At 43.9% G+C, this 21,662-nt stretch overlaps 1 protein-coding gene across 1 annotated transcript in view; it reads left to right on the plus strand.

Moving 5' to 3' along the window:
- Window positions 1-20,816, plus strand: part of midn (midnolin) — a 28,477-nt gene extending 7,661 nt beyond the window's left edge. The window contains exons 5-8 of the mRNA XM_085264262.1: window positions 7,582-8,124; window positions 9,351-9,474; window positions 9,754-10,068; window positions 17,002-20,816. Coding sequence (XP_085120388.1) covers window positions 7,582-8,124; window positions 9,351-9,474; window positions 9,754-10,068; window positions 17,002-17,264 — 1,245 coding nt within the window. The 3' untranslated portion in view covers window positions 17,265-20,816. The remainder of the gene's footprint in view (window positions 1-7,581; window positions 8,125-9,350; window positions 9,475-9,753; window positions 10,069-17,001) is intronic.
- Window positions 20,817-21,662: the final 846 nt, after the last annotated feature.

Consider the following 21,662-nt stretch of genomic DNA (forward strand, 5'->3'; position numbering starts at 1 on the left):
CCACTTCAAAAAGTCATGTTAGGCACAAGGTAGGACAATCGTTTACTCAAACCTTCTCCCTAATCAGTCCTTCCAGTGCCGTTTGGGCTCCATCGGACTCTTGGAAGTGACATAATAATTTTGTGTAAGCTTCAGAATGTCAATTCTGAGTGTTCCAAAACAATATAAGTTATGTAACTATGGATCGGTGACACCAAAACGGTGACCTCATTGGAGCAAGCCAAGGTAGTTGTTGCTGTTTGTTCTGTAAGGTGAATTTTTAGATTGCTGATGGTGATGTTTGAGAGATCAGCTTTTAAGTGGCTTGTTTTTGAATTTAGCCAAGTTTGCATTAAGCTCAGAAAATTTTCAGGACTGTACTTTTCAACCCCTCTCAAAAATTGAAAGCTCTAAAGGAGCAGTTCCTGTGGGACAGACACATCCTAGGATGACTAATTCCTTTAGTGGTAGTACTGAGGTGGGGGGGTAAAGAAGGGCCTAATAGGCTTCAAACTCCAAAATCCTGTTAAGTGCAGCTACAGTGGTGCATACTGGTTTTTAAAATCGATGCGCAACCCAGCTGGAGCGAGGCTCAGCAGGCTTCAGATTGACAAATTTTGCCTTGAACACTAACACAGACTGCTTCAGGAGGAGGCTGTGTTGCCATTCCACGTGTCCCAGGAGAATACGCTGTTACATATCTGCTCTACTTTTCTCGCTCCCAGCGACAAGCACCTCCTGTCCTCATGCACTACCTCCTCCCCCTCACTTATTCCTCCTCTTCCTCTGGCCGGGATACGGCACGGTTTTGTCTTTGTGTCTACAAGCAGACAGACGCAAACTTAACAGGCTCTAACAATCTGTGGGGAGTCACCTCAGGGTCACCCTTTCCTTATTTCCTCTGCTATCCCTCCCTCAGGGGTTGCCACAGTGGGCCTGACAGGTGGAGGAGAAAAGAAAGGGGGAGCTTTGCACAAGTCAGTCAGTAATGTGTATTTGTGTTTGTGTAGTTAAGTGCTATTGGTTGGGGACAGTGGGCAGGAAGGCTAACATGGTTGAGAGATTACAGGGAAGATGAGATGATAGAAGAAAAATGGAGATAAGAGGAGAGGTGCTACTAGAAAAGGAGGATTTAAGAAGTAGTGCTTTTTTTTTTTTTTTTTTTTTTTTTTTTTTTTAAAAAGACAAATAAACTTTGGACCTGTGTGTGTCTATGTACACAATTGTTTGTAAAACAGCTCAATGCAAATGGTCAATATGTTTCTCTTTGCAGTCCTGCGCCCTGCACATCACCTTATATTGATGTCAGTTAATCAGTAGGATTGATAATACTGGAAATCATTGGAGAGTAACTGTCTTGAGGATTTGGGAGCGCAAGGAATTGAAGAATGACCAAGTCTGCCTGTTGGTCAATATGAAGGGTTTCCTCCCCTTTTACATCCCCCAGCGCTCTCTGTCCTTCTCACTACTATTGAGATTAAGGCTTTTTATATGCATGCAGCTTAAGAGACAGAATCTTTGCTCTTTAGAATGGAAATTTCCTTTATTGTAACCTAAAATGAAAGCTACAGAAATTAATTTTGTTGCTGAATGTGTAAATCAAATCGTGCATGGAATAAAAAAACAATGCTGATCTAAAGGCCTTTTCAGTCCCTGCTCATGTAAATCCTGGCCTTGAAAATTGCATTAATAGGCCGATCATGCAGTATTTTTGCACCTGTGTAATCCCCTTTGTGATGCTTAAAATGCATAGTGGGAGGGGAAGTGCTGGGATGGGTGGAGGGAATCAAGGTGTGTTGTGGGGCAGTCAAAAGGGAGCTGGATTTGCAGGGAATTTCATTGTCCTATTATGTATATTCATCTCGATGCATGTGTTTCTGTGGGTGTGCGCATGTGCCAACATCCATTTTTAATGTTTCTCTTTGTATGTTTCCTCACTGAGCGACCAGGGGAGACTTACTTCTCCATTTTGGAGTCGTGACCGTCATTGTTTTCCATTCCCTGGCGATACAGTGCTTTTGTGATTCAAGTAGCAGGCATCGTGACTAGTGGGGCTACTGTGTGGGAGGATGGAGGCCATGTATATCACATTCGATAGCCACTACCAAGACTAATGAAGCCAGTGCTACTAGGGATATGGTGCTGCTGGCAGAGGTGCAGGGTTCAAAAGAGCCAGGTCATTTCAGTCTTTCCTACAAAAACGTAATGAGGAAATGAGAAACGTCTTTAAAAAAAAAAAAAGGCATCATTTTTGCACGATCACCGTTGCAATTACTTACCGTCTTTCTGTTAACGTTCCTCCATCTGTCACAGAATTTCTATACCTATCTCTCAATTTCCCCACACCCACTTCATTTATCTCAGAAACATGTGATGCTGTTTCTTCTTTCATTTGCCGCTGCTTCGTATGATGTTGTTTTTCCCAACTATCCACAAATTTGTCTCACCGGGTACAGAAAATGCTGTGAAGTCATTCTCTGCCAGAACAGGATCCTGATTAAATTGTATTAATCAGCTGGTGTAAATGGCTTTCAAGAGAGTGAGAGGAAAGTGAACAGCGGGGGAAACGAGTAAGTGAAGATTGCTTTGGTGTTGCTTGCCTGATTTAAACCGGATCTTGATAGCTGGGGACTAAGAGGTGAATATGCTCAGTTTTTCTGGCTAGTTGTAAGGAGTGGCTTTTGCAGGAACCCGATCGTCTTGACTTTGCCATTTTGATCTCTCCTTTCATGGAGCCGATCATATTCTATGATGGCCAGCTGTTCCTTTTTTACTCCACTTACCCCCCTCTGTTTCTTATCAGGTACTGTTACAGATGCCTATCTTTCTAATGGTGCCTTTGAAGATTCAACCCCCTCTGCCTTTAGGATTTGGGGATGATGCAAGTCATTGATTTTTTTTCTTTCTCCTTCTCTCTTTTGAGAGCCTTTCATTGCATCTTTAGCTGGTGCGTGTCTACCCAAAGACTATCAATAGCGTCCTGGTGCGATCAAAACATTTAGGTCGATAGGAGGGTTAATAAGCAGTTTTTGAACCATACCTTTCCACCTCGCTGTCCGGCAGGTGAGCAGCTGCACTGGAACCAGAATATGGCTGGAGGAGTGACTTCCTCCTCTCGCAGCTTCTCCTTCTCCTCCCCCGCCCGTCCCGCCTTCCAATCCTCTATCCTCTATCCTCTTTTCCCCAGCACAAAGCTGCTCAGTTGTTCATGAATGTCAGCTCAGTGCTGGCAGCACTCTCTATCTTTCCCTCCCTCTCCCTCTTCACCCGTCCTTAGACTCTCAGCCTCTCTCTTCCTCCCTCACTCCTTATCTCCCTTCCTTAGTTCGCTTAGTGTGCAAAGGAAGAACGACTGCAAATGAGTTCCTTGAACCACAGGGACCCCAATAAATAAAACTGTCAGCCAGAGATGTCGAAAGGGGGGAAAAAAAAAAAAAAAAAAAAAAAAGAAGAAGGAAGGAGCCAGAGGCGCACTCTCACTGAATATTTCATCACCCACCACCACCACCACTACTACTCTGACACCTTACCCTCATTGCCAGCATCCCCATCCCCCCTTACCATCCTTGTTCCCTCCTTTTTTCATGCCATCCCCCCCTTCTCCTTCTCCTCCATCTTGTCTCCACCCCTCCTCGCCCAGCTGCCCCTTATCATATTCTCTCCCATTACTGCATAGCAACCAAAGTATCATACAAACCCCACCTCCTGGACACCCAACAACTAAAACAAAATGGCTGAGAGCACTGTTTCTGGGGTCACTTGTTAGAGAGGTGGGTCTGACGGCTACTAGATGGAAGAGCCATTTTTCAGTACCTGTATATTGCTAAATAAGCTTATCCGTGCAGTTTTTGGTGAGTATAATCAACTATGTTTACGGTCAGGAAATGCACACCTTATTTGTTAGGCATGAACTCCTCATACTGCTCCTTCAATATAATGAAAACACTGGAGTGCTGGTTTCTTTCTGTCTGCCTTGACAAAACCCGGGGTCTCCATTCTCCTTGTCCTATGACTCTCCTTCATAAGTTGCTTTCATAAAGCACTGGAATTTGTACAGCGTCCTTCAAAGACCAAGGTGGAAATAGAATTGGAGGTCTGTTGCAGACTTAAAGACAAGCTATGAAGCGCTTTTTTGTTTTCCTGTGATGTTCCACAAAGCGCTATCTGGTGTTTGTACTGACGTCAATGGTAGTCAGCCACGTTGGCTGTCTTGACTGTGCTCCTGAGAGCAGACAGGCATGTTTGGACTGGAGCTGAGCTTCTAGCCGAGACCTCTGGGATTGATTTGCTAGCCAGCTTTCTAGCAAATCAGTGCCCCTTTTCCTCTCCACCCCCCATCACACACACACATACATATATATATATATATATATATATATATATATATATATATATATATATATATATATATATATATATATATATATATATATATATATATATGCATATGCACTCTCTAACGCTCTCCCCTTGTTTCTCTCATAGTCTCTGTCCGTCTGGAAAAGGCTTGTTGTTACATGATCACTCTCGCCAATCTAGCCTCTGGCAGGCAGGGCGCACTGTATCATCCTCCGCCTCCTCCCTTCCCTTAGGAAACGGGCCCTATTTCAGGTGTTCCACTCCACAGCTCCCGGCTCCCAGCTACACAAGCTGTTCGCCCTCCTTTTCGGGAATTGTCAGGGAGACGGCGTGTCAGATGAAAGTGATGTAGCTGTTTGGTTTGGACGAGTGGAATTCCACACCTGAACGTTTAATTTGGGTCTTTCTCAAAGCTAACCGCAAATATATGAGAGTGTCCAATGGAATTATAGTAGTTGAGATGTCCCCTGTCATTTTCCCTGCAAATGAGATGTCTGTGTTTGTGTGGGTTTGTGGCCTTTTAATTTCTTGCCTAAAAGAAGAGGTTCTGGTGGGTGGTGTATGCATGGAGACCCCATATGAGTCACATGGTCACACACATTTTTAGCTCTCATATACATGTGAAGGTTTGTGTGAGCAACTTCTAAATTGACTTTATGAGTCAACGACTGAGACTCTGAGACCTGGAGTGACAAAAATCAACTGGAGGCGGGAAAGAAGGAAAAAAGGTGTGAGGAAGCGAGCTTGCTTCTTTCGCAGGCTAATTTAAAACCTGCTATGTGGTGTTGGGAAGTAGGAGTACATGAATTCTGTCTTGTGGTTTTGAATAATCCACCCCAGTCATTATAAAGGTAATCAAGCCTCCTCTCTGTTTGTCTTGCTGTCATCACAGTTGGTCTTTTTCTCTCACTTTTTCTTGCATGTGCTTGTATACAAAGAAAAACAGTGATAAAGCAAAGATCCTGTTCATACTTGGCTCTTGGCGTCTTGGATGTTCCTTTCTTGGAAAGAAATAGAAGTACAGCTTTGCAGTCTCCTTTGGTTTCATGCAAATTTTGACCCTATGACATTCACTCTGACCAGCTGTGGCTTGAGGTACCCAGAAGTCATGGTGGTCGTTCCCTCCCCCTCCATGTCACAGCGTAAATTTGAGCAACATGTATCCGTTTAGCAGCAGTTGCATTTTCTCTGCAGATAAAATCAGATCTGTGCAGGGAGGTAAAAACTGATCTCACATGGTTCCTGGAAACAGGATTCTGACGCGAAGTGTGAAATGTAACCTGTTTGAACTGGACGTCGACTCAGCCCGAATATATTTTATATTTGGATCTAGGATCAGAGGTCTATAACGGATACCCACAGGGGTGTCCCCCCCCCCCCACCTTCTAAACATTGGGTTGACGATCTCCCTTGGGGCTTTCGATTTGTATGCATGCCGCTCTGCGTGTTGTGGGTTGACAAACTGTCGACACTTACTCTTGACAGCTGTCAGTCACAGACACAGTCATTGTCTCCTCCCCCTCCTCTGGTCTTTTCTTCATCTCTGTCTCTCCCCCCACCCACCTTTTGGAGCAGGCCTCCCCATTAGGTCTCAAACACATGCACACCTCTTCTCCTGACCTTTTATGTACGGAGTTTCCTAGCGATGTCACATGTAGCCCCCTGCGCTGTTCTCCTCCTCACTTCACACCCCACCTTGCGCCTGCTGAGCGTATCGCCTCACCACGTTGGGGTAATCGTGGTGAGTGTGGATTGTCAATAAATCATTAGTGGCTGACTTTACATTCTGAGAAGTTTGAGTTTCTCTTTATCCAGCAGCGTATTTTATTCCGATTTTTGCTCTAGCCATCAGATCATCCCAACCCCTTAGTTCTTTCACCTGCCCCTCCTCTCCCTTCATCCTCTTTTTCCACATCATGTCAATACCAATGTCCAAAGGTCACCCTGGCAACAGAGAGGCAGCGGTCGATAGAGAAATAAATAAGCAGAAGAAAAGAGAGAGATGTGATGGAGGGCAGAGCCTGGTGATTCAGAGGGTTAACTACAGGCGAGCATCTTACAAGGACACTCCAAATATAAGCCCTTTGCTCAGAATTTTTTTTTCTTTTTATATATTATTTTCTGTGCTTTGTTATTTATATACATCTATCCCTGTGCTCTGTTCTGCTTTTCTGTCCGTCCTCCCTCTCTCTCTGGGGACTAAAATCACACATGCGGTAGTGATTGTTGAAATCTTTTTGGACAGGAGCGCCACTTTGTATTTGCTAGTGCTGGCCATTTCTGCTTGTTTCCATTTAGGGAGAACCTGAGTCATTATTGCTGAGTCTTCAAGACCCACTGAAGCTTTGTGACTCCTGAATCACACTCACTTGGGGGGGGGGAAAGTAAATAAATACATGTCAGACTCTCGTTGCTTGGACTTCAGCAGCAAGTCACAATACACAGCATGAGAGCCACAGGCATACAGGAGGATGACAAGAGAGGTTTTGTTATTTAGCACGAATATTCCAGCCGAGTCGTGACAACTCTGTACTTGTTAGTGTGTGTGTGTGTGTCCATCCAGGCCTTGGGTGGGTCACTGAAGGCCCCCGACACTTGGCTCCAGTTAGCTGTTGCCAGTGCTCCAAACATGGGCATCCTTTCCTGATCTGCTGCAGATTCACAGACAATTGACTATTCTGTGTTTGAGATGCAGGCGGGGTGGATTTCCTAAACGTGGGACTGATTTTTCAGGCCATGGGCCAAACAGAAGGGTGGCCTTTGTCTTTGAGCTGAATAACCCTGCTGACTAAGAACGGACTGAGTGGCAATGGGAAGCAAGGAATAGTGGGTTCTATTTGTGTGTATGTGTGCGTTTTCCAGTAGGCCTCCCTATCCATTCCCCGCCAACAGAAGTAAATAGATGACTATTACAGACTAGTGTTTGACTGCACGATGAGCTTATGTGGTGTGTCTGTGTCTCTGTGAGAGGGGTAGCTCAAAGAGCTGTTGTGTGCACTGTAACTGGCATCCATGGCCCAGATTGTTCATTTACTAAGAAGGAAGTCTGTATGCATGGGGAGCCTTTCTAGTTCCATAGTTTTTTACAGTGAACAGTTGTAAATGCCAGAGTGTCATTAAATCTGGATATAGAGCATCATATATTAAGTTAGACTTTGTCATCTGGCTAAGCTGTGTTGATACCTTGCATAAAAGCAAAGACATTGAATCACTTAACCCTTTTTCCCCTTTCTTTATCAATAGGTCAGTGACTTCCTGTCTGGTCGCTCTCCCCTCACCTTGGCGCTGCGTGTAGGTGATCACATGATGTTTGTCCAGCTCCAGCTGGCAGCGCAGCAGTCCGGTGGTCCCCAACTCCAGCACAGGCACCTCATCACCCGGGGAAATTCGGAGGGACAGCCCCGGGTTCCCCACACTCACCCGCACTCTCATCAACACCCCCAGCATCCACATAATCACCCCAGCCCCCACTTGTCCCATCCTCACCCTATCCCCTCCTCCCCTTCTTCCCCAGGATCCCCTTCTTTTCCCCTGCCCTCCACACACCTCCAGTCCCTTCCTCCCATGTACCACCAGTCACCCTCCTCTGCTCACTGTAGCCCCCCTACTCCTCCACCACACTCCCCTCGCCCATCCCATGTCCCTGGGGGTCTTTTCCGCTCGCCCGCTCATCATCACCACCACCCCCACCACCACCATCATCACCACTACCACCAGCCTTCCTCAGGCCAACCCAGCCACGAGATCGGCCAGGTCAGCCCTGTAGCCCCAGTCCTCTGCCCTGAGGTAAGCCTCAAGAAAATATTCTTATAATTCTTCCAAGTAGTGTTTTGTTTTTTTTTTTTTCTTTAATAATAGCCAATCACAGCATAGGATTGGTAAGATATTGTCTTATATTATTTTCTCAAATAAAAGGGTTCAGTGGTAAAAGTAGGTACATCTTTACAATACATAAGAAAGACACAGGCACTTGGGCTGCCATGAGAACGATAGAGTGGATGGGTTATGACCATTTGACCCAAGTGCCATCCTCACAACTAAATCATTCTCCATTAAATCAATTAGATTAATGGGACATCCTTGTAGCACGAGGGTGAACCCGTGGTTTAGTCAGCTCTGGAGAAGCGTTACACGTGATTTTGCGTGTGTGTGTGTCCAAACCACAGTACATTTGTTCATCACTGGAGTACACTGTGCTCCCCAAATGCATGCAAACAAGCCAGCACATGCGTACACCATGAGAACACAGCATTCATATGACCTCAGTCTTCCCAGGGTAAAGAGCAGTGGGCTAAAATTATAGGAGCAAAAGTGTTCTGGTGTTGTCATTTAACTTTCAGGGTTATGCTCATTTGTTTACCTTAGGATAACTTCATGAACAGCTGCACACACATGCAGAAACACACTTACTTCTGTTCTTCAACCCAATGTGCTGTTTATATTTTCTGTACCTCCTTGAATAGTGAATAGTAACCAAATATCAGCGAACTGTGTGGGAGAGATGGTTCACTACAGGAAAAACAAGGAGACAGGCCAGTTTAGTAGTGAGAAAACGGATATGGCTATTCCTCATCAGGCTTTCACATGCATGACAAAAAGACATGCATACGCACACAACGCGCTTTCTTGGGGTTTCAGTTTCGCTTTCAGATGTCAGTTGAGCAATCCATGTTAAGCCAAAGTGAAGTTGTGAGGTGACCATCTTTAGTTTGATCACAGTAAAGTAACCAAATACCTTAAGTCTTAAGCTATATGGCATGGCAGCAAGCTTAAATTTCATGTTGTCTGAGGTTTCTTATAACCATCAGCCTTAACTGCAGAGGTTAATTACACTGTGCAAATGGTAGTTACACCCAGAGGTAAAGGGTAAAGGTCACTGAGGGAGCTCCTGAAACAGTGATTTTGAGTTTTCACAGCTTTTACTGTAATAGATCATATGCCCTTGTATCCTCAAACATGCTTTGGTCTCACTTTATGCTCTTTTAATAACACTTTTCTTTTCCCCCCTTCAGGCTAACTGCAGTACCAACACCTCCAACAGTGGCACCAGTTCCTCGCCACGCTCCCGTAAACCCGGCGCCATCATTGAAAGCTTTGTCAACCATGCTCCCGGAGTCTTCTCAGGGACTTTTTCAGGTAAGAAAACAGAGCTGCCATTACTGACTTATGACTTATTGCTACTTTAAGCATCAACTGTGCACATAGTGAGATCCAGTTCTAAGATGCCTCTAAGTAGAACTTGACAAAATTTAACATTTTCTTCTCTGTTGGGCCTTTGTTTTAGACTTGTACGCATGCCAGTTTTAAATGTTTTAATTTTTTTTAAAAAATCAAATGATATACAAACATTATACAAAGAAATATAACACGCAAAAATTATAATATTATTTTGGTCTGTTTTGCTTCCTCTCACAGGCACTTTGCACCCAAACTGCCAGGACAGCAATGGGCGTCCCAGACGGGATATTGGGACCATCTTGCAAATCCTCAATGACCTCCTGAGCGCCACACGCCACTACCAGGGCATGCCCCCCTCCCTCACCCAGCTCCGCTACCAGACGCAGTGTGGTTCGCCCACTTCCCCATCCCCCTCGCCGCCTCCTTCCCCTCCAGTTGCTGGCATGACGGGCCTCTCTGCCAAAGCTACCTCTGTGCCCGCCAGCAGCCCTCCTCCAGCTCTGCATCCACTTGTGCAGTGCGAGAGCCAGATTCGCATGTGCAAACCCCCTGGTGAGTGACTCCACTCCACTCCCCTTCTGCACATGCAAACATGTCATGAGCACAAACAAAAACACCCCCTCACACATTAAGTCATTGTGCATCCCTTGAAGCCCTTATGAAGCAGATGTTCCTGCAGTTGCCACAGCTTTGGAGGAATGTGTGTGTGTGCATATGTGTGTAAAATTGCATGCAATTTAGAACCCTGTCAGTGAGTTCTGCATTTGCCTTGCAACCTACTGAAGAGTTCATTGTTATCTTTGTCTCTGTTTCTGTTCTCATATCACATCATGTTTAGCTCAGTTCTGTTGGGATGCTTTTACATCATTGTTTTCAAGTGCTTATTTTCATCTCTAAAATACTGACAAAGCGAGAACAGAAAAGTCAGATTAAAGAACAAAAACAGTCATGCATATGTGTCTCTGGAGGTTTTGAAGCAGATGAGAGAAGAGGAAGAAAGCGGAGGGGGAGGGGGGTCTTCTTAGTAATGCAATACTAGCTTCTCCAGACCTGTTCAGTCAGGCTTCACTTGTCAGGCAATGCAGTTGCCTTTTTGTCTTTGTGAGCTGAGGGGATAGGTTTTACCCCTTCAAGTCTGGGCTGGGCTGTGTTTATATTAGAACAGGTTTGGGGTGATGTAGCCTACCTCCTAAATACGGGCTGCAGCTTGGGCATGTATAGACCTCAACATACCCACGAGAGTTTGGTCGAGGCAGGTGTAGAGTTCAGATGATGCCATTTAAGGACTGGGCTGGGATGTTTTAAAACCTCCTTTCCTTACAGCGACACAGGATGTTGTGTGTCAAACAGATGTCCAGCGCTGATAACATCCAGTCAGCATTGTAAGCTTGGCGTGAGTGCACTGAGGAAAACATCATTGTCCTCTGCCTCCTTATCTCAAGCTAGTCTTCAATGAGCTGCTAAATTTGCACAAAATTTACCAGCGTAAGTAGAATTGTCTTGTGGGAAGGATTGTAGAAATTATTAATTAATGTTTAATGTTTTCTTCTGTTTGGAAAAAGCAAGAGCATACATACCTATTGTTGTAGGCTGGCTTTGTTCCTTGTTTTCTGACCTTTAGTTGTGAGCAGAATGAAGGATTTCAGTTGTCGCTTCTAAACACTGACTCGCTGGGAATGTCCAGTATTTCACTGCATCACCCTTAGTGCATTTACAAGTGTTCAGTGAACAGTTGGAATAACACAAGCTTATTTTCCTAACTCAGGAAAGACCATTCCTTTACTGCCTCCACCTATTGACTCACCCCCATCCTACCCCTCTTCTCCCTCTTCAGTCTTGTCATTTCTCGTCATCTCCGCTCAGCCCAATGCCACTGCCCCCACCCCGATTTGCTATCCAAAAACAGTCTGTAAAATCCATCTCTCTGTGTTCCTCCTAATCACCCCCTTCTTTTTCCATGTCTGTGTTGTGCATCAATACATTGTCTGTGTTCATTTGGCCTTTAAATAGATTTATTCCAAAATGCAGCTCTGAAAAGAATTTGCTTTGTGAACTTGAGGCCAGAGAGAGGAGGAGGGGGACAACACGGAAGATGGGGGTTGTTAAAACCACAACACTAAGCCTCCATTCATTCATCATATGGGTGTTTATATCCTGTCCGTCAGTCCACCAACTGTCCACTCATTAACCAAAGGCAATGAGTGAAAGAATAGCCTGTCTACTGCCATTTTCCAATTTAACTGGCCTGAACCAACTTCCTGCTCACAATATGCACTTCCAGAAAGCCTTGAATGGTGACCTGTCCAACTAAGCCTGGTTAAGACAATGATTGTCCTGGTGTGTTGTGTGAACAGGGGCTATGTGCCTGTTTGTATCCTGCTCTAGTTGGTGTTCTAAATATGCCGATGACTAAGCGGTCTCAGTCGGTCTTATCAGCCGACACCTGATGCAAGACTTACTGGACTTAACACCGCAGCTTAACTCTGCTTCACAGAAACCTGCCTTCATTCAGCTACAGGAAAAAAGCCTGCGCTTCCCAGCTGCCTGAATATGTGTGCGCAATCAAACTTGGATTGAGAGAGCCTCTTGAAAATGTCACAAAGCTTTTCTGTCTCCTGAGAGCCTTTACCTTTTGGTGAAGAAGAGGAACGTAAATAAAATAAAAAAATGCACACACACTCCATCACAAATTTCCTGGTTAAAGGCTGTGACGACTAGCTTGGTTTCATGGTTTTGCTATATAGTATTGCTGAGTTCTAGGGCTTTTTTTAGACCAGGACTTGTGTTGAATTTGAACAGGAGGGTTTTAGAATGGCCTGACAGGTTGATTGTTAGCTAAATTCCTTTGCTGAGTAGGCTGGACTTCCCCAGCATCCCCCCTACATCCCACTAGCCCCCTGCCCAGTCTAACCCTTTGTGTGGGGGCCAGGGACAGGGGCAGTATAGAGGGCACCAGCCTGAACCATTGTGGGACAAAAGAGGGGAGGGCTATGGGATTATAGGGTTGCCTTTTAGTCTCACTCCCACTGCAGCTGGCTTAGCTCAGGCACACAGAGAGGGGCAAAGCGGGGGCAAAGTTGGCTCTGGAAGCTTCTCCGAACCCCCTTCCTCTCTTGTGTCTCTTCCACATCCCTTCACCACCTCCTAACCCCTTTCGATTTGACATGTCAGGTCATGTTAGCTTTGTGCAGGCTGGGACTGCGCAAGCCAAAGGAAGAGGGAGGGTGGCAGAGAATGAGGGACACGCATAGAAGGAGTCTTTGCCCTTAACCCCACTGCGTCCTGTATTTAAACCCTGACCTGCTTAGCCGAGGCATGGCGCATTATCCACTGGCAGGCTTTAGCTCCTCTCGTCACAAACAGACATTTGCCGGGACACACGTGCACCAGTAACGCAACAAATGCCCCAGCGATGCAGCACAGCACAGAGATACCTAGCAAAGCCAGCCAAGCACATCAGGTGCCCTTTCATTGTCGACAAGGAGAGCAAGAGGGAGAGAGAGAGAATGCAAATGAAGTCTAAAAGTCATTGAAGAGCTTGCGTCCCTGCAGGGCTGTCAGTGCCCTTTCAGCAGCTGTCAAAGTGCTCATATTAGCTCCACTTTGATTGGTTGGTTAAGAATATGTCCGATTTGTTTAATTTTTGCTTTCTAGTAAGTAGAGCTGGGTGGGTTATTTCCAGATGGGTTGGGTTTTACGGCTGAACTTTGCTCTGCAGACTTTGAGCTACTGCTTGACTTTGTTAGGTCAGGGAGATGCGGAGCATTTAATCTGAATACATATGTTAGAAGCACTAATTTATACCCTCTCCAGGTAAAAGAGGAAGAAAAAGTGCAACATTAGTGATGTTCAATAGTGGCAGAGTGGCACTATTCAATAGAATAGAATTCAATCTTCCAGTTGAATTCTATTCTAGTTTATTAATATATTATTTCCACACAATAAAAGGGTTAAGGCAAATTTACTTTCTGATTCAGGATCGTTACAGTATTTTTGCATGTTAAATGTGCCACTATTATTCCCACTTGTAATGAAGACTGGCTTCAAACAAGCACAGAGGGATGCTAAAAGAAACCAAGAGTGATTTTGCTGCAATGTGATTTTCTTTCTCTTTGTCTCCCTCCTGTTTCTTTCTGTGTCCGTCCACCCCTCGTTCTCTACCCTGGTTCCCTGGATGCTGAGCAAACACAATGTTCTCTCTGCAAGATCACAAGACTTATCAAGACAAACAAACAAACAACAGCAATAAGACAACTGCAAATGAAGGCCAATCTTTATACAATCAATAAAAGGAGAAGCTCCTTTAATCTCCCTCTCCGTCCTGCACACTGCAGCCCCTCCTCTCTTTTTCTCTTTCTCCATCCTCTGCCTCTCCTCCTCCACCCACCTACTCCTCCCACCCTCCCTCCTGTTTGCTCCCTATCTCAGTCCTTGCTGTGTTGCTGGGCTGGGCTCAAAGGCAAGGAAAACTGACGCATCGATTATTCATAGATCACCCCTTCTTTCTCTATCTCTGTCTTTTTTTCTGCCTTTCTCTGCAGTGCCCACTCTATTTACTACAAGGCTTATGTCAAAGTCTTTGGAGATGAGTTTGGGGAGGGCGAAATGTGCTGCTTCAGGTTGAGTTTTAGTGTGAAAGGCAGGCAGGGGAGTGGTTAAAAACAGAGAGGAGGGGGGAAAAAAAAGAGCCTGGTGTTTCCTTCCTCTGGGTGCCCTTGACCCATCTTCTGTTTGAAATCTTCCACTGTGTCTAAGAAAAGATCTGTAGTTGCTTCCTCATCCGTCTTTTCTGTGCCACGGTGGGTTGTGTACGAGAGTGGATTCTCTCTCTTGCTCTACAATTCATTCCCTATGTCTTTTAGTCACCTCTTTGGGTTCTCCAAGGTTATTGTGCTCACGTCAAGCTCTAGTCTTTGCAGTGAGGCTCCAGGCCAGCCTGTGTGTGTGTGTGTGTGTGTGTGTGTGTGTGTGTGTGTGTGTGTGTGTGTGTGTGTGTGTGTGTGTGTGTGTGTGTGTGTGTGTGTGTGTGTAGTCTGTCCTTCTTAGCCAGCCCTAATAATAGCCCTAGTGTCATAAACATAGTCTGGAGATCCCTGCGGCCAGCTGTGTCCGGCCTAGCCGCCCAGGGCTCCGGTAGTGACGCTGATGAATGGCTACACACACACACTTAGTGTAGCTCCAAGCACATTCCCAGAGCTCTTGCCAAGCCAAAGGCCAAGACCTCCTGCCTCACCACCAAACTGCCCTTTATTCTCTGTGTGTGAGTGTGTGCGTGCACGCACGTGTTTTTGTTTTTTTTGTTTTTTCTTTCATATTGTTGAGCCGTTTTGGTAAATTACCCCTTTTAGAAAAAACAAAATCATGACTGAGGAACTACCTTGGTGAAATACAGGCAGGATTTAAACGGAGACACTCCAGACAAACAGATTTTCTATGTGGGCATGTGTTGGCTTTCTGCCATTTCATTGTTTATGGCCATATTTTGACAAAGCTGAAGGGCGGTTTCACTTTTGACTAGTCAGAGCAGGGGAAGAAGGTGTAGAAGGGGGACCAGAAAGGTAACAAAGCCTTGTGGCAGAATATATGGATGTCACATGGAGCTGAGGCAGCAGAACAATGGCTTTAATGTAGAAGACCACCCCCCATATCCCCCACCCACCCTGTGGTGTACCCCCCCCGTTCTCTGCTGATGACACATTGCCCTCACGCACAGCGTACAGAGCATCTGGATGCACACATACATTTATATCAGGACAGAACATATTGACAGGAAGTGGAAAAACCAAGTCTGCCTGTGTGGCTGTGTGAAGACATTCATGTTTCTGTTAACTCTGAGCCGCTATTCACATCCTTTGTTTTCAAAAAGCACCATTGAGGCTGCTTAGTGGCAGTTTACTTTAGTATGCACTGGTAGACAGTGGTGAATATTTATTGCTGGAGAAAAGGCTCTGGGCTGCTCGATCCGATAAGCAAATGAGAGAAAGAGGTAAATTAAGCCCACACAGAGTCCGGAATTCATTCCGATGAAGGGGGTGGGGGGGGGAAGCAGAGGAGGGCACAATCGATTTGGAAAACTGACACCTACGGCTGATCCTTTACCCTCCACCCTCTTCCTCTGCCCTTTTCTCTATCCCCCTTGCCCCTGGGGTAGGAATTCCTTAACCCACACCACCAACCCCCACCTCCACCGCCAGTCCCCTGCCTGTCCCCTCCTCCTTTTTCTTCTTCACACTGCCCCACCTAGCTGTCTCTAGGGAGATATGGGGCAAGAACTGGAAGAGGGAGGGGCAGAAAAGGGGCTTTCTGTGTGCTTGTGTGTAAAGGGTGAAGGGGTAGAATAGATGGAGTGGGGGGGGGGTAAGGTCAATGAGTGGAGAGTAGGAAGCTAAAGCCATAATAAAGAAAAAATGGAAGGGGGGGGGGAGAAAAAAAAAATCTTTGCTTTCCTCTCGTCTCTCTCCCTGCTTACAATTTCCATTCGCTTGCATTTTCTATTGAAAGCCAATAGCGTTGTCCTGGACCCGAGATGGATGGCTGCACTAGAGCTAAGGTTTAATCAATAGGTCTTTTTAATTTGCCATCGATCCACGTTAAAAGCTACTGCGGCTGTTGGGGTGTGTGTGTGTCTGTCTGTGCACCTGTGACTGTGTGCAGCTGTGTGTAGTTCAGTGCACGGGTGTGCACATTGTGTATGTATTTTTGTGTGAATACATGATGTACCCAAATACGGATGTGAACGTGTGTGTGTGTGTGTGTGTGTGTGTGTGTTGCGGTGCATGCAGCAGGCGCAGGGATGGCCACTGTGCTTCGGTTTATTGACATTCTAGCCCATTATTTAATTATTTAATTCCCAGACAGATACTAATGGAGCTAGCTAATAGATTGCGGTTGCTTTCCCCTCCTTCTGAGGCCCTGAATATACGTATAAATGGAATTAGACTCGACTTGGCTGGTGTAGGAAAGCATTCACGGTGCAATGCAAGGCCGCTCCCTTGAGACTAGACTCTCCTATAGGCACATCAACAGCTAGAAATGCACTTAGGAGCAAATCCAGTCACTGAAGCATGCCATGGGTAATTACGTTTGTAAATATCATAGGCAGCTATCAGAAAGTATCATGTCTGTCAGGGGTTTGCATCTTTTTTGACCCTAGTAGGTATTTCAGCCTTGAGAAGGTCTCCCCCATTCACTGATAAGGGGATGAAATAGCACTGTGGAGGCTAATTATACTCTGTGGGGGAGGTTAACCATCAGATTCCAATGTTACATTGTGTGAATGGTGGATGTGTGTTTGTGTGCATTTGTGAGCCTAGCATGTTTTAGCATTATCATCAGCTACACAGGCACACATATTAACCCCCCCCCCCCCCCCCATTCCTCCAGAGCTGTTAAGAGAGAAGACAATTTAAAAAAAAAAACAAAAAAACATTTGCTATGTAAAGAAAAATACCTGACTGTCTTTCTACTCTTCTCTCCTGTGTCCAGGTGATCGTATACGTCAGACAGAGAACCGCGCAACCAGGTGTAAGGTGGAACGTCTGCAGCTCTTGATGCAGCAGAAGCGTCTGCGCAGGAAGGCCAGGCGGGACCAACGGGCTCCTTATCAGTGGCTGCCCAACCGCAAGGCGGGACGCAGCAATAGCAACAGCAGCATGTCCAGCGAGGGCTCCCTGGACCTGGACTTTGACGATTCAGTGTGGAAGCCCGATGTAAAGGCTGACTTGAAGTCCGAGTTCATCATGGCCTGAACCATCTGCTCCCACATACGCATTCAAAGATGTGCAAAGCATTGCTTGGGATTTCCTTAGAGATAATTTTGAGGGAGCGGATTTGCAGGAGATGACATGTAACTTCAGAGAGGAAATCACAGTTGTCCTTGCGACAGTCATCTGTCACATGAAAACAGGCTCCCTGCAGACTCTAATCTCATTCTGCCCTTTGTGGGTGACCTTGTGAAAAAAATAATAATACAGCAACATTAGCAAAAGAACTTTCTTGTGATGCTTGGATTTGGACAGGCAACTACTGGACTTAACAGTGTGCAAGACCTTTTTTGGGGGGTTTGATTACAGAGACCATACCTGTACTTGAGTATAGCAGAATTCAGTGGGTGGTGGTGGTGGTGGTATTTTCAGAATTTTTGTTTTTGTTTTTTTCTTTTTAAATGCACTCTGGGGAGAAATGAAGAGATCCACACTGGACATAACAGGACAGGAGCACCAGAGGCTTCAGTGTTTCCTAATCAGAAGAAGGGCAGAACTGCCGGACTATGGATTATTTCAGTGGGCATTCTAATTGATCTCAAAACTCATCAACAAGAGTCCAGTTTTTACCTGTTACGGGGTGGTTAAACCTTTTCTTTTTCCACTTTTAAGCATATTATTATATTTTATAAACAAAAAAAATATGTAGCATTGTTCACAAAGCATTCAGGTTTTCATATAACAGTTCAAAGTAGTTTGCACATATTCTTGATTTATAACAGCTGGTCAAAATGTGCGAGGAGGAGGTGGGGCCTGAAATAGAATAAATAATAAATATGGAAGTATTGATATCAACCTCAGTGACATAGGGTATTGATAGGAATGATTAATGAATACACAAAATAAATGAATATTAACAGAAAGTGCTTTAGAGGATTTTAAAATCTTTAAAATGTATATGAAAAAAAATCTATTTTTATTTCTCTTCCTATCTGCTGTTTTCAAAAAACAGCAGCCCTTTGTGGCTTTAGTCAGATCGTTGACTACCAACAAATATGTGCATCCATTCAATCATTCATTAGCTCATTCATGCCTTTTTTTCTTTTCTTTTTTTTTTTTTTTTTTGTCTAGCCACAACAAAAGTTACAGAAAGATCATTTTTCATGCAGCCAACCTCATGTGTTACAAACCTGAAGAGACTGAGGGATTTCGAGTTTGTGTACATAAATGTGACAATTGGCAAATGCTTGTTAGGGCGTGTGTGTGTGTAAGTTTGTTGTAAATTGATTTTTAGAATATCCTATGTTTTTGTCCAGTTGTCTTCTCTCAAACGACCCCATACGTTCTCAAATTTGTGAAGTTCAGCTGCCGTGAGCACATGGCCCACTACTTTGCAACATGACTGTATGAAAAAGCAAATTGGCTCCCAGTTTGATGCCCAATTGATGTGTACCTGTTATCACAAGTTCTCATAATGATGCCTCCATTTTTTTATTTTTTTTATTTTATTTTTTTTATTACTGGCCAAGAGGGAGGCGAAATGGGATCTTTATCCGGCATCATTATCTAGTGCCTCCACCAGTACATTCATTGACATATCAGGTTAGGCCTTTCACAGTTTTGCTGCTACACATGGGGACTTAAAATGTGGGGGAAAAAAACAAACACGGGAGGGAAAAGTGACTTTCCTTTGCATGCAGAAGTGTGTAATTATGCTGATCTTTTTTCTATTGATGGAAGAAAAAAACGAAACTGGTGCTGTGGAAATGAAGGTTAACAACATGCATGAATTTGTGAAGAAAATAAACAATGCTGCTTTTGTTGGCAAGGTTCTTTTGTAACGTTTAATTTGTTTCAATGTTAGAACAACCGTGTCCTGCTTAAGTATTACGACGCAAAACCAAAACGGATGAAGTTAAGTGTGGGCTAAGCTTTGTTGCTCGGCACTGAATATTTCAGTGAAAATGAGGATGTGATGATGAGCAAAGAGCAACTGACTCTCTCTCTCAACTCCTTAAAAGCTGGTTCTTATCCCCAATGACTTTCAAGGACCCAAACAGCCTGCAAACTGTTAAACCGCCTCCCCTCCTCCCAGCCTGAATGCCAACAGAGGCTCATGTGGATGCATTCTCACAGGGAACCAACAGACCTGAGGATTTGCAGTACTGTCTATCAAACCTACTCAAGAGAAGCGTCTGGTCTGTCTGTCTGATTGACCACCCAACCACGATTGCACTCCCAGAGATTGCAGTGAGAGATTACCTTTTTGGTGAACCTCATCTATTTTTTTTTTTTTTTTTTTTTTTTAAGTGGCCTTACCTTTCACTAAAAAAATGAGACACTTGGGGACAAATGGGGGTGGGAATGTTTCCTGTTTGTTTTTTAAACTTTCTGTGCATATCGATGTTGGACACCGTTTTTGTCACAGAGGACACTGGGCATCTGTCGTTTAGTGCTTTTAGCTGGTGGAGTCTCTATTATGTCAAGGCTTCTGTGCCTTAAAATGTTGCCCTTGCAGTGTCAGTGTCAGATTTGAGCTTGTTATTCATTTTTTTCCCCACTTTGTTGGTTGATACACATGACTGCAGTATTTTGCAGCAATGAGAGTCGTAGATTTTCTGGGTTAAAGCTTGTTTGAGTGAATCAAATACTTTTCAAAAGTAGGTTTTGTTCCTCAGATATGGTCTTTGTCCCATTTCATTGTGTTGCCATGCTTGTTGGTCTCTGTTATTCAAACCACACATCCCTCTTAACCCAGTCCCCAGCTGCCAACAAGCTGCAAAAAAGCTATAAATCTGTGTAACTTTTATCTGAGGAAGTTTACAGCACAGAACGTAGATGACAAGAAACAGCCCAGATTCAAAATAAAAGGTCCTATAAGGACTTCCAAGACTACATGCACTTCCTGTTTCCTTGGATCCATCATTTTTAAAGGACAATTAAACCCCTGCCCCTCCCAAATGTTCATTTTGGGTTGTTTTTATTTATTTTTTTTTTTTTGGTTTTTTTGTATATGTATGAACTATACTCTGTGTGTGCCTCACTTCTGTGTAAAACTCAAAGATGAAACAAAACAAAAAAGATGACAAAAGCATTACAGAGAGGATTAAAAACAGTATGTTGGTGGAATTCTGATCACGTCATTTAAGTTGCCTGTTCTTTCTTGTAGCCAACTATTGAAAATAACAGGATTCAAGAATACAATTTACAATGTTCTAGCTCTAGACCGGTGTAGCACATGTGTGACTGTATTAATTTATAAAACCAAAATGGTAACTGTGAATTATGTATTTCTTTGTGCATTTTTAAAAACAAACAAACAAAAAAACGACAAAAAAACGACAAAAAAAAAAATCAGTGGAAAAGGTTGTTGGGACATGGAAGCAGCTGATGTTCATGTCCGAGAAAGGGAAACTTTTTTTTTTTCTGGTGGAGTATAATGGAAACAGAATGTGTTTCTGAAAAAGAAAAAAAATGGAAAAAGCAAAAAAAATATATGAATATATTTTTTTTTCTTAAGCAATACATTTCAGTGTGACTTGTGATAGAACATTTTCTTTTTTTAGGTAATAAATAAATAACAAAATGAGTACATCACATTGTCTCCATGAGTATTCATTACTTACTCTTTTAATATGACTCAGTGATTTTCATCTGAGATCTGTTTCATGATGTATTTTGATAATAATAATAATAATAATAATAATACTTTCAAAACACTCAAGGACACTGTACACAGCATAATAATAAAAGCAACATTAAAGCAAGCAGTTTACACAATCGTAAAAGCACAAGACATAAAACAAATGTAAAATAGCAGAGTGGAGAGGTTATGTGGGATAAGCTATTTCGAACAAGTGAGTTTTGAGTTGGGACTTAAAGAGAGAGAAGGGAGTGATATTTCTTAAATCAGGAGGGTGGGAATTCCAGAGTCGAGGAGCAGAGCAGCTGAATGCCCTGCTCCCCATGGTGGCAAGACGGGGAGAGAGAGAGAAGATCTGAGACACCGAGATGGGATGGTGATCTGAACCCGATCAGAGAGATATGGAGGGGAGAGATGATGAATAGCCTTAAATGTATACAGGAGTATTTTGATGTGAGTGAAATATGAAAAACTTGAAATTTCATTGGTAAAATATTGCTACCGGTGTATCCAAATGCATTTCTACGTGTTTATCTGAGTTTTTAGTGGGGGAATTCCCCTTATAGTCTTAAACCACCTTGAGTGTGTAAGTAAAAGTAGAAAACCCTTATATAAATACTAGTCTATTTATTGTGTTGTATACATAACAAGCTGACTGGCTATGAAGTGGTAATACTGGAACTACTAGCTTCTATGTTCTAGGCTGCACTGCTTAATGCTATCATCAAAGTAAACAAAAGAAATCATGTGATGCTAGTGGAAGTTGTGTTATTCAAGCATCTCTTCCCCTTACAGCTCAA

The sequence above is a fragment of the Mchenga conophoros genome, linkage group LG23, assembly GCF_057382185.1.
Source record: "Mchenga conophoros isolate Kocher_MC1m ecotype Shallow Benthic linkage group LG23, M_conophoros_male_GT1.1, whole genome shotgun sequence".
Classification (NCBI taxonomy): Eukaryota; Metazoa; Chordata; class Actinopteri; order Cichliformes; family Cichlidae; genus Mchenga; species Mchenga conophoros.